Here is a 15,764-nt window from a genome sequence, read left to right as displayed (position 1 = left end):
TAGGAGAGAGAATTTGCCATAATTTCTATCATTTTTCCCATGTTTTCTGATGTCGCCATCAATTCTTTTTTCTTTCTATAAGAATCCTTTCAAGAATTACTACAAAAGGGGCGCCTGGGTGGCTCAGTTGGTTAAGCATCCAACTTTGGCTCAGGTTATGATCTCAAAGTCCATGAGTCCGAGCCCCGCATCAGGCTCTCTGCTGTCAGCACAGAGCCCACTTTGGATCCTCTGTCTCCCTCTCTCTCTCCGACTCTCTCCCGCTCACTCCTTCTTTCTCCAGAGAGCAATAAATAAAAAAAGAATTACTACAAAACACAAAGTAAATGAAATATGTTCCCTGGTAACCCATTGTAAAGGGATAACCATTTGAAAACATGACCGGCTGTCTAGAGGGCTTCTGCTGCTCCGTGTCACGCTAGAAGGAAACTGGCCTAACACTCTGACCACAGCATTTTTAGACATGTGCTCACTCTACTTCCTGACCTAAAATATTCCTCGTCCTATTTGTCCTGAACCATGGATCAGCAGCTGGGTCACAGCCAATGGTGTGAGACATCAAAGACCAGGAAGATGTACAGGACTTTCTTTGATGCTATGAATGGGCCACCCACCCTCCTAAGTGATCTACAATGAACCAGCCAACACAAAGGAAAAGACATGGAATAAGCATAAATGTTCTACATGCAGTAGAGCAAGCTGATCCTCCGCCCACTGGCTTGGGTATAGATCCTGACCCTTTCCCCAAGGGGCTGAGTAAATCTTCCAAAAATAAAAGACCAGGCTCCCGGGGCAAGAGAAGGCAGTTGCCATAGTTTCAACTCTCACCCTTGAACGCCATGGCATCGGCTGAAGGGATTCGGAAAAGGCATGAGAAACACAGCAAGTGTTAGAATCCCTTCCTTCTTATGTGTGATCACTTCAGAATCCCAATACTTACCACCCCTTTCCTCAACGGTTTCATTCCCAATGAAACTAGACAGTATTAATGTCACAGGCAGCATAACAGGACTTCTCCTCTGAGATGTATTGTCATCTGTGGGTGGGTCTCAGGTCCTCTCTCTGATCTCGCTCAGATTCTTCGGGGGCCAGGGCAGTCCTCAGACCTACATGAACCGGCAGCCCCGGGGAGCTGACTGCACTCCCTGGGCTGGGGGGTTGCCAGAGTCCGAGGGATGAAAGCCTAGTGTTTGGACATGTGCATGTTTATGAAATAACTTCAGGGCGTGTATGTCACACAAGGGCACCTAATGTTGGCCCCTGCACTGCTAAACCTACTGCTGCGAGCTGGGTAGAGCTGGTCTGTGTGATCCAGGGAGCCGTGGGGGGATCTGAGGTCGGTGCCAGGAGAGGTGAGGCTGTAGCTAAACCAGAGGCACTGACCACATGGAACAGTCCAGGTCTGAGTCTTTCCCTGGGAGGGGCAGCTGGCTGGCTCAGGCAGCATGAGCAGGCAGCTCTCGCTCTTGGGGTCTTGAGTTCAAGCCCTACACTGGGCATATAGCTTACTTAAAAAAAAATTCATAAATCTTTCCCTGGGGACAGTGACCCTGAATGGTGCCTTGCCTTCCTCACTACAGACGTAGAACACAGAGCTCCCCTAAGGGACAGCCAGGGATTTATCCACTCCTTTTCCACGTCCTGGATGGAGTCAGGTTCCTGGTTCCTGGTTCCTGGTTTCAGGAAGGAGTTGGGCAACAAGACCAGCGAGGATGGAGAAGACTCCATACACGATCCAGGGCAGGCGGGGCAAAGACACGGTTAGGATCATCAAGATGGGAGCCAGGGCTGCCCCGATATTAGCAGAAATTCCCAGGATTCCTGTAACTATTGACTTTGGAGTGTAAACAACAATACAAAAATCTGGCAAAAATCCACACATGTAATTTGTGGTTTATTATTTTCTTTAGATTATGGGAGACTCTATAGCAGAGGATTAGACACTTGGAGGTGACAACGCGTCTTTCTTTTGAAATTTGGTCTCATTAGCTGGCGTTTTATTTTTCAGTTCACAAATGCATTAAGACAGATATAAAGCTTTTAAAAATCACTGCCAACCATAGCGCCTATCCTTTGTGATTCAGAAGATTATGTGAGATGACACCTTAAAGGACTTGAGTGCCTGGGAAAAAGTCTCTCTCTTAGTAATAAGTACGAAGGTCTTGGAATTGTACACCAGTATGAGGATACGATACTAATATTTCCTTTGTCTGGCTCTTTCTTATTACTATAGATTTAGTGACAGTTTACTCCCTGATTCTATGTATCCATTTGTGTGTCTCATCTTATGTCACCATAAAGGCAACACTGGTTTAGGGATGCCATCTTGACTCTAATAATATAAAAATCCTTGGGGCGCCTGGGTGGCTCAGTTGGTTAGGCATCCGACTTCAGCTCAGGTCACCATCTCACGGTTCGTGGGTTCGAGCCCCCCATCAGGCTCTGGGCTGACAGCTCTTCTTCCTCGAAGAAACATGACAAGTATCTGGCTCACTGGACCCAGATGAGGCAGTGCCTAAAGTGCAACATAATTGACTGGCAGGGAAATTAGACCCAAGAAACCTGAATCAGGAAAACACTGCTACCCAAGTACTCAAGGTGGAGAGTCCAGGAGTTCAGATGCTCCAAAAAGGAATGAAACTCTGATAATGCTACAACCTTAATAAACCATGAAAACATTATGCTAAGTGAAAAAGACACAACAGGACAAATACTGCATTATTCCACCTACATCTAAAGTAACTAGAGAAACATCTAGAGTAGGGAAGTTCATAAAGATGGAGAGTAACTACTAGTTACCCAAGGATTGGAGGATGGGGAAAAGAAGAGTTTTTGTTTAGTGGATCCAAAGTTTCTGTTTGGGGAGATGAAAGAGTTATAGAAATCGATAGTGCTAAATGGTTGCACAACTTTGTGAAAGCGATTAGTGCCACTAATCATCTCTAAAAATGATTAGAATTGCAAATCTATGTTATAGGTATTTTACTAAAAAAAAAAAAAGGAGTGAGACTTTTTGGTAAAGCAGCACAGTGATTGGAAGCATAGAAAGTCTATTTCCTTGAGAATGGCAAGTGGTGGGCCAGGCATCATTCAGTTTTCTAGGAAGCAGAAGATGCATTTTTCAAGTACTTGGTTAGTATTTTGTCTGGTTATCATTTTGTGACCATATTATCAGTGATTTCTTTTCCACTCACTGGTAGTTTATAATATTTTTCAAATAGTTTTTTTTAAGTTTCTTTATTTATTTTGAGAGGGAAAGGGAGTGCAAGTGAGGGAGGGAAAGAGAGAAAGGGAGAGAGAGAATCCCAAGCAGGCTCCACAGTGTTAGCACAAAGCCCAGCTCAGGACTCAATCCCACGAACTGTGAGATCATGACCTGAGCCAAAACCAAGATTTGGATGCTTAACCAGTTGAGCCACTCAGGAGCCCCAAATAGATTTTTTATAAAAGGAAAAATATAAGCCTGAGAACTGAAGGTGACATTTCAAATGGAAGAGGAAAATCTTAGAAATTATGGCAAATTCTTTATCCTAATTGTTGTATTAGAGCTTTTTTATAACTTTCTCATTTTTTAACATGGACATCAACAGCAATTTCCTCCTGAGCATTCTCTTTACAGCACCTCATAAGTTGTGGTTAGTTGGGTTTTGGGTTGTTGTTTTTTTTTAATTCATCTTTAAGTATTTTCTAATTTCCCTTGTGATTTCTTCTTTGATTCATTGGTTGTTTAACACTGTGTTGCTTAATTCTACCACAGTGTGATTTTTCTATTTTTCTTCTTTATTGATTCGTAGCCTTCTTCCATGGTGGTCTAAGAAGACATTTTATATGATTTCAGTATTTTTAAATTTATCGAGACTGTTTTGTGGCCTAACATATGGTCTATCTTAGAGAATATTCCAAGTGCACTTGAGAAGAGTGTGTGCTCTACTCTTGCTGGATGGAGTGTTCTCTATATCCCTGTTAGGTCTAGTTGATTTGTATGGTCCTCAAGTCCCCTAGTTTCTTACTGATCTTCTGTCTAGAGGCTCTATCCATTATTGAAAAAGAGGTATTGAGCCTCCAACTATTACTGTAGAACTATCTATTTCTCCCTTCATTTCTGTTAAGGTTGCTTCATATATTCCTGAGTTTTTATTGTTTTATGCCATATAGGATTATAATCGCATCTACTTACTGAATTGAGAGTTTTATCAATATGCAATTTCTTTGTCTTTTGTGACTTGAATAGACTTTAAGTCTATTTTGTGTGATATTAGAATTGTCACAAAGGGTACCAGTATTTTTTAGATGATAAAAATTAGCCTCAATCTACTTGTATCCCTGACACCACTCCAAAAAAAACCAAGCAAAAAACTAGCAAATGATAGACCAAATCTCAAAAGCATGTGTTTCACATAAAAGCCCATGAACCGACAGATTATTCTATAATTTCTTCCATAACCATGTCAAAATAATAATAGTAAATTACCTATGTGAATTTTACCAGCTTATTTTGTATTGTTGTTCGTACCCAGGGAAACAGTGGGAGAAATTCCTTTAATGGTCACTAGGGCCAGCACTGGCACCCCTCTTCATAATCTTAATGATATATTGTCCCCCATTTTTTTTCTGAATCATCTATGGAGTCCTTGCAATTTTCGAAATGAAGACATTAAAACTGGTACCACAAAAATAAAAGACATCACAAGAGACTAGTCTAGACACTTATGTGCCGACAAACTGGACAATTTAGAAGAAATGGATAAATTTCTAAAAACATGCAACCTATCGAGACTAATTTGAACAGAACGATAACAACTAAGGAGATTGACTCAGTAACCAAAAGAATTCCAACAAAGAAAAGCCCAAGGTTAGATTATTTTGCTGGTAAATTTTACAAAATAATTCAGGAATAATTAATGCCAGTCTTTCTCAAGCTCTTTCAAAAATTGGAAGAGAAGGGAACAATCTCAAACTCATTTTATAAGTCTATCATTCATTACCTTGCTATGAAAGCCAAATAAGGACACTACAAGAAAACTACAGGGGCTCCTCTCCTGGGTGGCTCAGTCAGTTAAGCATCCGACTTCAGCTCAGGTCATGATCTCACAGCTCATGGGTTCGAGCCCCATGTCGGGCTCTGTGCTGACAGCCAGCTCAGAGCTTGGAGCTTGTTTCGTATTCTGTATCTCCCTCTCTCGCTGACCCTCCTATGCTCACACTGTCTCTTTCTCTCTCAGAAATAAATAAAACATTATAAAAATTGTTTAAAAAAAAGAAAACTACAGAGCAATATCCTTGATAAATACAAATGTAAAAATTCTCAGAAAAATGCTAGCAAACCGAATTCAAAAGCACATTCAAGGATCATGTACCATGATCGCTAGGATTTACCCCTAGAATGCAAGGATGATTTAACATATACAAAGCAATAAATGTTATACACTATATCAAAAAAATGAAAGACAAAAATCGCATGATCATGTCAATAGATGCAGAAAAAGCACTTAATAAAATTTAACATATTTTCATTATAAAAATACTCAAAAGTAGATATAGAAAGAACATAACTCAACGTAATAAAGGCCATCTATGACAAACCAACAGCTAACATCATACTGAATGTGAAATGTTTTCACTCTTGCCACCACTATTCAACATAGTACTGAAAATCCTAGCTAGAACAATCAGGCAAGGAAAGGTAACACAATGCTTTAAAATCAGAGATGAAGTAAAAATGTCCTTATTTGCAGATGATCTTATATATAGAAAATCCTAAAGATTGAACCAAAAACTGTTAGAACTAATCAGTGAATTTAGTGAAGTTACTGGATCCAAAATCAACACACAGAAATCAGTTTCATTTCTATTCACTAACAACAAAATATCTGAAATAGATACAAAGAAAACTATTCCATTCATAATAGCATCAAAAACAATAAAATACTTAGGAATGAAATTAACCAAGGAGGTGAAAGATCTGTACACTGAAAATTGCAAGACATGACAAATGAAAATGAAGAAGAGCATTTAGTCCATTGACATTTAGAGTGAATATTGAAAGATATGAATTTATTGCCGTTATGTTTCTTGTAGAGTTGGAGTTTCTGGTGGTGTATCTGGCCCTTTCTAGTCTTTGTTGCTTTTGGTCTTTTTTTTTTTTTTTTTTTTTTTTCCTTGCAGAGACTCTCCCTTAAAATTTCTTGCAGGGCTGGTTTAGTGGTCATGAACCTCTTTAATTTTTATTTGTCTAGAAAATTTTTAATCGCTCCTTCTATTTTGAATGACAGCCTTGCTGGATAAAGAATTTTTGGCTGCATATTTTTCTGATTGAATACATTGAATATATCTTGCCCCTCATTTCTGGCCTGCCAAGTTTCTGTGGATAGGTCTGCTGCAAACCTGATCTGTCTTCCCTTGTAGGTTAAGGACTTTTCTTCCCTTGCTGCTTTCATGATTCTTTCCTTGCCTGGGTATTTTGTGAATTTGACTATGATATATCTTGTTGATGATCAGTTTTTATTGAATCTAATGGGGGTTCTCTGTGTTTACTGGATTTTGATGTCTGTATCTTTCCCCAGGTTAAGAAAGTTTTCCACTATGGTTTGCTCAGATAAACCTACCCCTTTTTCTCTCTCTTCATCTTCTGGGACCCCTATGATTTGGATGTTATTCCTTTTTAATGAGTCACTGAGTTCTCTAATTCTTTTCATGCTCTTTTGCCTTAGTTTCCCTCTTTTTTTCTGCTTCATTATTCTCCATAAGTTTGTCCTCTACGTCGCTGATTTGCTGCTCTGCTTCATTCATTCTTGCAGCTGTGGCATCCATTCGAGATTGCATCTCAGTTATAGCATTTTAAATTTCATCCTGACTAGATTTTAGTTCTTTTATCTCTGCAGAAAGGGATTCTATGCCTTTTTCAACCCCAGCTAGTATTCTTATTATCATGACTCTAAATTCTGGTTCAGACATCTTGCTTATATCTGTGTTGATTAAGTCTCTGGCTGTCATTTCTTCCTGTTTTTTCTTTTGGGGTGAATTTCTTCACCATTTGAAGGAAGAAAAAGAATTAATAAAATAAAATAAATTTAAAAATTAAAAACAACACAAAGAATCAAATAAACGATGCTAGATCCTAGGTGTGTTTCGGTCTGATTGTTGAAAGTAGCTTGATAGAATAGAGAAAAAAAAGGAAAGAAAAGAAAAAAAGGGAAAATGTTTGAAAATTTTAACAAAGGAATACATTAAAATAGAATAAAATAAAATAATTAAAATAAAATAGAATTTTGTAAATTTACAAAAAAGTAAAAAATATAGCAGAAATTTTTTAAAGAAAAATCTTTTTATAAAAACGGAAAATAAAAATAATTTTTTTCTCTTTCTGTATTCAAGAATAAGAAAAGAAAAAGAAAAACAACTGAATAGATGGACCAGAGAACAAAATGAAATACGATTGAAATTACATCCAGTTTTCCCTAGAAGTCAAACTATGAAGCACTCTATAGTCTGTAAACTAAGTAGGCAGAGAGACTTGTGTTTCTCTAGAGCTCAGTTGCATGGAACTTGGTGTAATAGCTCCATTCTTCACTAGATGGCGCTGTTTAGTTTACTGGGGTGAATCGTGATGGTGCATGTAGGTACATATATGCATGCGGGAGAGAGGTGAAAATGGTGTCACCCATCTACCCAGTCTCTAGTATCAGAACTCTGTGCTCTTCTCAACTGGCAATCAAGCACCACTCCTTTGTCTCCAGCTTCCATCCACTCCCTGCTTCTACACTGTCCATGACCAAGCCATCAGCCTGCCAGGCAGCAGCTCCCTCCCGAGTTTTATCTCTCATAGGGCTGTGTTTCCCTCACTTCTGAGGGACTGTGGCCTGACCTGTTCAGACCCTCTGGGGGAGGGTCTCACTGAGCAATGGTTGGGTGCCAGCCCACTCCCAGGAAGTTCACGCGACCATGCTGCTGCAGATGCCCAGAGACTGCAGCCAGGTGCCAGCCCGCCCCAGAAAAAGTTTTTGCAATCGTGTAACAGCAGCATTTTAGGGATTATGATAAATAACAACACACATCTGGTGCCAGGCTTCATCCTTAACATCCTTGTTCTAACACCAGCAAATGTGGCTGTTCTCTGGGGTCTGCTGGGACCTTTACCTGCAGGGAGGCTGCACAGCCTCTATCAAATGTTCTCCCAGCAGGGGAACCACCTCTCCCTGTGTGGCCTGAGGACCCCTCAGACCTCACTGTCTGCTCCTGGAGATTCGCCCTTCCCACCAGAGCTCCACCAGGTATCGAGCTGCAGAGTTTCAGACTCTGTGCTCCCCTGTTTATAGACTCTTAATGGAATTTAAACCCTCTCCTTTCTCCTTTCTGTCTTTTTTTGTTCAGCCCCTTGCAGGTGTTTACACTCTTTCTCTTTCTCTCCAGCTGCTCCTGATTTTCCTATACTTCCACCCCTGTCTCCATCCTCTCTCTGCAAACAAAAACAGCTCCCTATCTTCTGTGGCTTCTCTCTTCCCCAGTTCACCTTTCCACACCATGTACCTGCCAAGTTCTGTGGTTCAAGTTGTGCAGATTGTTGTGTTAATCCTCAAATCAGTTTTCTAGGTGTGCAAAAACAATTTGGTGTTTTTCTAGCTGCATTTCAGAGTCGAGAGAGGCAAAAAAAAAAAAAAACCCTTCCACCATCTTGACCTCTCCCTACCCTATGTTTTTTGATCAGAGCATTTAGTCCATTTACATCCAAAGTAATTATTGATAAATGTGTATTTATTGCCATTTTTAACTTGTTTTGCAGCTGTTTCTATAGATTTTCTCTAATCCTTTCTTCTCTTGCTCTCTTTCATGGTTTGTTGGCTTTCTTTAGTGATATACTTGAATTCCACTCCCTTCATTCTTTGCATATTTATCAATTGGTGGTTACCATTAGGTTTGTATATAACATTTCCTGCATACAGCAGTCTATATTCAGTTGCTGGTTGCTTAAATTTGAACCCATATTGGGGCACCTGGGTGGCTTAGTCGGTTAAGCGTCCGACTTTCGCTTAGGTCATGATCTCGCGGTTCGTGGGTTCGAGCCCCACGTCGGGCTCTGTGCTGACTGCCAGCTCAGAGCCTGGAGCCTGTTTCAGTCTGTGACTCCCTCTCTCTCTGACCCTCCCCTGCTCACGCTGTCTCTCTCTCTCTCCTAGAAATAAATAAAACATTTAAAAAAAAAAAATTTGAACCCATATTTACTCCTCCCCCCTCCCACATTTTAGATATATCCTGTCATATTTTACAATCTTTTATTTTATGAATCTTTTGACTGATTTTTTTAGAAGTACTTATTTTTACTGCTTTTGTGTTTTTTATTTTTCACAATCTCACTTATGGTCTTTCCCTTCCACTTAGAGTGTCCTTTAATATTTTTTGCAGGGCTGGTTTGGAGGTCATGAATTCCTTTAGTTTTTGTTTGTCTGGGAACCTCTATATCTCTCCTTCTATTCTGATTTACAGCCTTGCTCGATAGAATACTCTTGGCTGCAGATTTTTCCCTTTCAGCGCTTTGAATATAGCATGCCATTCACTTCTGGCCTCCAAAGTTTCTGCTGAAAAATCTGCTTATAGCCTGATGGGGTTTTCCTTGAATGTAACTGTCTTCTTTTGTCTTGCTGATTTAAATTTTTTTCTTTATCACTGCTTTTTGCCATTTTAATTAGTAGGTATGTTGGTATGGGCCTTCTTGAATTCTGGAGAGAAACTCTGTGCCTCTTGGATCTAGATATGTTTCCTTCTCCAGATTCGGGAAGTTTTCAGCTATTATTTTTTCAAATAAATTTTCTGCCTTATTTGCTTTTTTTTTCTTTCATGTTTTTATTTAAATTCCCATTAGTTAACATACAGTGTAATGTTAGTTTTAGGTGGACAATATAGTGATTCAACACTTACATACAACACCTCGTGCTCATCACAGCAAGTGCCCTCCTTAATACCCATTACCCTTTTAATCCCTTTTCTCTCTCTCAGCCAGTTACATGTTAATTCCATGGATTTCCTTTGTTTGTGAATCATCTCATCTATTAATAATTTACCAACAAATTTGATACGTTCAATTACTTTCTAAAAATATTAGATTGTTCATAGAATTACATATTCCCACCAATTATTTCTTTAACTACAAATTAATGCAATAAATGTAAATGAGATTCATTTTTCCAGTATATTTTCTTGCTATTTTGTAGATATAAAAGGAAATTTCTGTACTTTATTTTATTTTCATATTTTTCTTTCCTCAGCAGTCAGCTCATGAAAACTCCTTAAACTTTTGTCACTTTTATGTGGGTATTTATTTCATTTACTTTTCTTGAGAGTTCTTTGCTGGAAAAACAAAACAGAAGCAACCAATCAACCAACCAATCAACAAACAAAAACAAATATTAAAAAGCCAAAAGAGATAAAAATAAATTTTTGTGCTTTCTGTGCACAAAGTACAAACAGATCCTCCAACCATCAGATTTCCATAATCCAATAAAATTCATGAGACATTAATATTAATGTTAGGAAAGGCCCTAGTGCCTGTGCAGATCCAAGAAACTCCTGCAATAAGACCCAAGGAGGCAATTTGAAGAGAATTTGAGGTGCCTGGGTGGCTTGGTCAGTTAAGCGTCCAACTTCAGCTCAGGTCAGGATCTCATGGTCCGTGAATTTGAGACCCACATGAAGCTGTGTGCTGACAGCTCAGAGCCTGGAGCCTGCTTCAGATTCTGTCTGTCTCTGTCTCTGTCTCTCTGCCTCTCTTCTGCTTGTACTCTGTTTCTCTCTCTCTCTCAAAAATAAATAAACATTAAAAAAAATTTTTTTTAATTTGCTCCTTTCGATTGATCTTTCCAGACCTCTGGCCAATGACACATTTGGAGAGTCAAGAGGTGGACTGAAAATCATAAGGGAACTTCCCATTTGTTTTAGGTTGAACTGTTTCCCCACTGTCCTCCAAAATTTGTATGTTGATGTTTTAACTTTCAGTATCTCAGAATGTGAAATTACCACATTCAGATATAGTTGTTAAATATATAATAAGCAAGATGAGGTCATGCTGGAGTAGGATGGGCCCCTAATCAATATGACTGGTAGCCTTACAGAAGGGGAAATTTCGACACAGAGGTATGTCTGGCGGAATGCCATGTGAAGATTAGAATTGTATTGCCACAAGCCAAAGATATGCCAGAAGCTGGAAGAGGGGCCTGGAACAGACACTTCCCTGAGGCCTTCAGAGGGAGTGTGGCCCTGCTGACACTTGAGCTCAGAATCCCAGTCTCAAGAACTGTGAGGAAATAAATTTCTGCTATTTAACTCACTCAGTTTGTGGAACTTAATTATGGAAGCCCTAGGAAATGAATACATCATTTTTCTCATTTAAAGGACTTTGCTAGTTTCTTATTCTCTCTATCCTCAGTCTTTCCATTACTTGTGGCAGCAAAATTGTCTGACTATCACAGGAACCGAAACAAGATTTCTTTCCTTTATTATTTTCTCAAAGAATCTTTAATTCCATGTGATTTTCCTAACATTATTCCTTTACTGGCCATTTCATTTCTTTCCCCCTTCATATCTGAGGCTCTTATGGATCTGATAATCATGAAATACTGCCATCATGAATGTGCGCCTCTTATGAGGACAAGTAGTCTGTGTCAGTACAACAGAGCTAATTTTCTTAAATTTATTTGTTTTTAATAGTTTATTGTCAAGTTGGTTTCCATACAACACCCAGTGCTCATCCCCACAAGTGTCCTCCTCCATGCCCATCACCCCCCTTCCCCTCTCCCCCACCTCCATCAGCCCTCAGTTTGTTCTCAACATTCAAGAGTCTCTCATGGTTTGCCTCCCTCCCTCTCTTCAACTATTTTTCCCCTTCTCTCCCCCATGGTCCTCCGTTAAGTTCTTCCTAATCCTCCTATATGTGACAGAGCTAATTTTTATCTCTTCACCACTACCAATGAGATCTGGGCATGAAGGGATTTTTGAAAACTAGGTTGGAACTCACAGGAGACAGAGGTGACCCTGCAACCAATGAAAGGCAGTGGCCCGAGATGGAAGTATCACAGGCGAGACTGAAACTTCTCAGTGATCTGAGGGACTTACGTGGTGTTTTGCCTTCCTCACCCACAGCCCTGGGCACTCCGTTTCTCCCAGAAGATGGCTAGAAAGTTTACTTACATATTTTGCAGGTCTTGGATGGTGTCAAGCAGAGGCAGACCCTTGGTTTCAGGTAGGAAGAGGACAGCAAGACCAGCAGTGATGGGAAAGGCTCCATAGGTGATCCAGGGCAAAGTGGAAACATATGCTTGTAGGAGCATCAAGAGGGGAGCCAGTGTGGCCCCAACCCTACTGGCCAGTGTTTCAAATCCTAACATTCTTGCCCTGAGGGATAAACAACAATACCTCAGCATCTGGTAAAAAATCTGCACATGGATTTTGTGATCCATTCCTTTGACTTGATAATGAAAGATGCTAGAACACAATTGTTAAATACTGGGCTTTTAGGACAAACACTTGTTTTTGAGACCTGCTCTATGATTGTCTAGCTGTCTTTGTCAGGTTCAAAGTGTATCGAGGCTCATTTTCATAATTTTATGCAAGATGCATGTACCCTGAAGAGTTGTTCAGAAGATAAATGAGATGATGCGTTCAAGTTCTACTCAGCACAGTGCCTGGCACAAAGTCAGCTTTCAATAAACTTTGGCTATAAATGTTGTTAGCATATTATTGCTGTCCCAATGACAAAGGATTGCTTTTGTAATAAACAAGTCTTATTTTGTTTATTCCCGCAATAAGTGCCAATTAGCTGAAAATATCCCATTCTATGCCCCAGCAGAACATCCGTAAAGTCATACCTGAAGACTGTGGGGATGATCTCACAAAAGTAGATAGAGAAAGAAGTGAAAGAAGCAGCAGCCAAGCCGATTCCTACACTTGCCAAAGCCACACGCAGGGTCTGCATTTCTGGAGACAGAAAGACCAGTAAGACTAAGAAATCTGGGCTGAAGGAATCAGCATCCACCAAATCTAGGCAGAAAAAAAGATCTTGCAGGTTACTGGTTTGTTTGAGATGTGTTGTAGAAATTTTACAGTGTTAGAGGGCATGGAGTGGTTAATAAGCTGAGAAATGTAGAATTTTCAACATAGGTAGTAAAAAGCACATAAAAGTATCTGGACAAATTGCAACAAATCTCCCTGCATATCTGAGACTTGTCAAAGAAGGAGAAGAAGAGGTGAGTCTGGCAGAAATTTGCTGTTACTTACTCTGTCCAGTACTATATCCCTATTGTAGAAGATGAGACAGTCATATAGACAATTAATTGAGTCTAAGACCCAGCTCTAAACTTGACAGCTCTACAGTCGTCTAAACCTTACAAGTAAAGTGCAGAATTTAAAGTGACCAGTCATCCTGGTTTTTCTGAGAATTAGGGGGGTTTAGTAAAAGATATTTTCACTGATAAAACCAGGAAAGTCCCAGGTAAGCCTGAATGAGTCAGTCAATCTTGTATAGATGCCAAATTGTCATGGGGTGGGTATGGCAGAATAGTAAAGGACAGGGCTATTCTGTTAATGGACAGGCTGAGGAGAAGCCATATCTACAAGAATGATAGACATAACAAACCAAGAATGGAAACTTCTATTTGGGAAAAAATGTCAGAATTCAGGAACCAATAAAGAGAGGTTTCAGATAATCAGTCTTCTGCCCAATACAAAAAGAAATCTAATTATAGCTTTATAATGCTGGAAAATACTCTACTGTAAGGGAGTAAGCTTGGATCATTAATGATATTGTGAGGAGGAGAGTCCACCAATCTGTAATGCTGTAAAGCATATTGGGACATAGCTGCATTGGGACATTGCTGAAGTGTAGTGCCCACAAGGTTCTTCCGGTCATTACAGACCATCATCCTATTAACTTACAAAGTCATCTAACAGGGAATGGACTAGGCTTTTAATCTGCTTAATTCCTTGTTCCTGTGGTACACTCCTTTGCTACTTGAAAAAAAAGGGAAAATTTTCACTTTCTGGAAGTCAAGAAGACTCCCAGAAGCAAGGGTGGTTGTAACGGTGACTACCACCACATTCACACATGGATACATACCAATCAGGAAGTAGACTAGTCATCAAAGCTGACAATGAAGAGCCCAGGCAGAGCCAGGGAGCACATTGTGTTGTCACGTGGGATACACTTGCAAAGTCTAGGCCCTTCATGCTGGTTACTAAAAGCATGAAAGGTCAAAGGGCATGTGATCAATTGTCATCCTAGAGAAGCTGTCAGAAATAAATGGCACCAGTTTCTAGATACTTCTAGGATGTGATAAAGATAAATATATGCCTGAGCTGCCCTTTGTGGCCCTTTGATTCCCTTCCCAACAACTTCCTAGAAGGGTTTTCTTTGAACCCTCAGATTGGTTTAGGGGAATACTTAGCTCTCAATTGACACCTCTCTTTACTCCTGGCTTCAGACAAGTGTGACCAATGCAATCCCCAAAGACACTGCTTTCCCCCAAAGTCCAGCCTTCTCTCACCTTGGGGCACAAAGGTGTTGGCCAAAATAAGAAGTCCTGTGAGGACCATGAAAAGTGTCTGGGTTGTTCGGCGGCCCATATAATTCAGTACTAAAAGAGGAAGACATCGGACCAAGGCAGTGAGAGCTCCGAAGACTATCTGGAACAGGAAAATATTGCTCCCAAAGTGCTGTAGATTCAAAATGATGCCATAAAAGGGGATTGTGTTTGCAAATCTGTAGTGAACAAAAGAGGAAAGACACATGCCTTAAGATTTAAAGCCTATATGCTGCAGTTAATGACTATATTAACCCAGACAGCTAGTGGTCAGAATTAAAGAATAAAGGCCCAGTCTGATGTGCATAATACGTTGTTTTAAGGTGATAATTTTAAAGTTAGCATAAGTAATTGCCTGGCAATGTATAAAAATGATATTCTTCTGTCGTTCTTTAGTCTGACCCCCTAAGCAAAGAGTTGGCGATGACTGGGAAACATAGCCTGACCCAACCACCAGACTGGATGACATACAGAAAGATTAAAACCTGGGATGGGGGGCAGAATTTCTTTTTTGAGGGTTATCAGTGTGCTATGAGTCCTCCCTACCCTCCTTCAACCCCAATACCGTGAAGAACTTTCCTTTTAGTCAACCAGTGATTTATCTGAGGGTGCAGTATCCTCGGTTCTGACACAGTTCTAGGGAATTTAAGGCTCACATATGATTTCCTAGTGCTAAGGAAAAATGTCAGAATTCCAGCAAACATGCACCACCTGTGCCAAAGGAAATATAATTAAAGGTTCCCACTGGGGATCTATAATTTACTCAGAAAGCATCAAAGAGAGAGGAGTCCACTTTAATGATCTGCTATACCCAGAGAGAGCTAGATTTAGACATTACAGCCCAGGAATCACACACAGATCACAGCAATTCTATGCAAGTTAAGTCCTTTCTTGACAATTATCTCTACTGTTGTTTCCAATCAGATTGTGTAGGACTCAGAAACTTGAGCCTGTAGCCTAGTTGATAGGAGAAAAGTATAAAAGCACAGTCCAATAAGATGAAGACACAGTCGGGGCGCCTGGGTGGCTTAGTCGGTTAGGCGTCCGACTTTCGCTTAGGTCATGATCTCGCGGTTCGTGGGTTCGAGCCCCGCGTCGGGCTCTGTGCTGACTGCCAGCTCAGAACCTGGAGCCTGTTTCAGAGTCTGTGACTCCCTCTCTCTCTGACCCTCCCCTGCTCACGCTGTCTCTCTCTCTCTC

The 15,764-nt window shown here is 40.2% G+C and overlaps 1 protein-coding gene across 2 annotated transcripts in view; it reads right to left on the bottom strand.

Annotated features, from left to right (window-relative positions):
• Window positions 1-1,651: 1,651 nt before the first annotated feature.
• Window positions 1,652-15,764, bottom strand: part of LOC144227850 (solute carrier family 22 member 10-like) — a 36,679-nt gene continuing 22,566 nt past the window's right edge. The window contains exons 7-10 of one of the 2 annotated variants that reach the window (XM_077759604.1): window positions 14,529-14,743; window positions 12,855-12,963; window positions 12,124-12,131; window positions 1,652-1,827 (exon numbers count right to left, since the gene is read on the bottom strand). In XM_077759604.1, the coding sequence (XP_077615730.1) occupies window positions 1,652-1,827; window positions 12,124-12,131; window positions 12,855-12,963; window positions 14,529-14,743 (508 nt within the window). Of the gene's footprint in view, window positions 1,828-10,257; window positions 10,342-12,123; window positions 12,132-12,177; window positions 12,382-12,854; window positions 12,964-14,528; window positions 14,744-15,764 lie in introns of those variants that run through there. The other variant, XM_077759603.1, reaches the window with a different exon arrangement.

The sequence above is a fragment of the Crocuta crocuta genome, unplaced genomic scaffold (genome assembly GCF_008692635.1).
Source record: "Crocuta crocuta isolate KB4526 unplaced genomic scaffold, BGI_CrCroc_1.0 scaffold53, whole genome shotgun sequence".
NCBI lineage: Eukaryota > Metazoa > Chordata > Mammalia > Carnivora > Hyaenidae > Crocuta > Crocuta crocuta.
The sequence above is the reverse complement of the archived record's forward strand: the minus strand, read 5'-3'. Positions and strand labels throughout refer to the sequence as shown.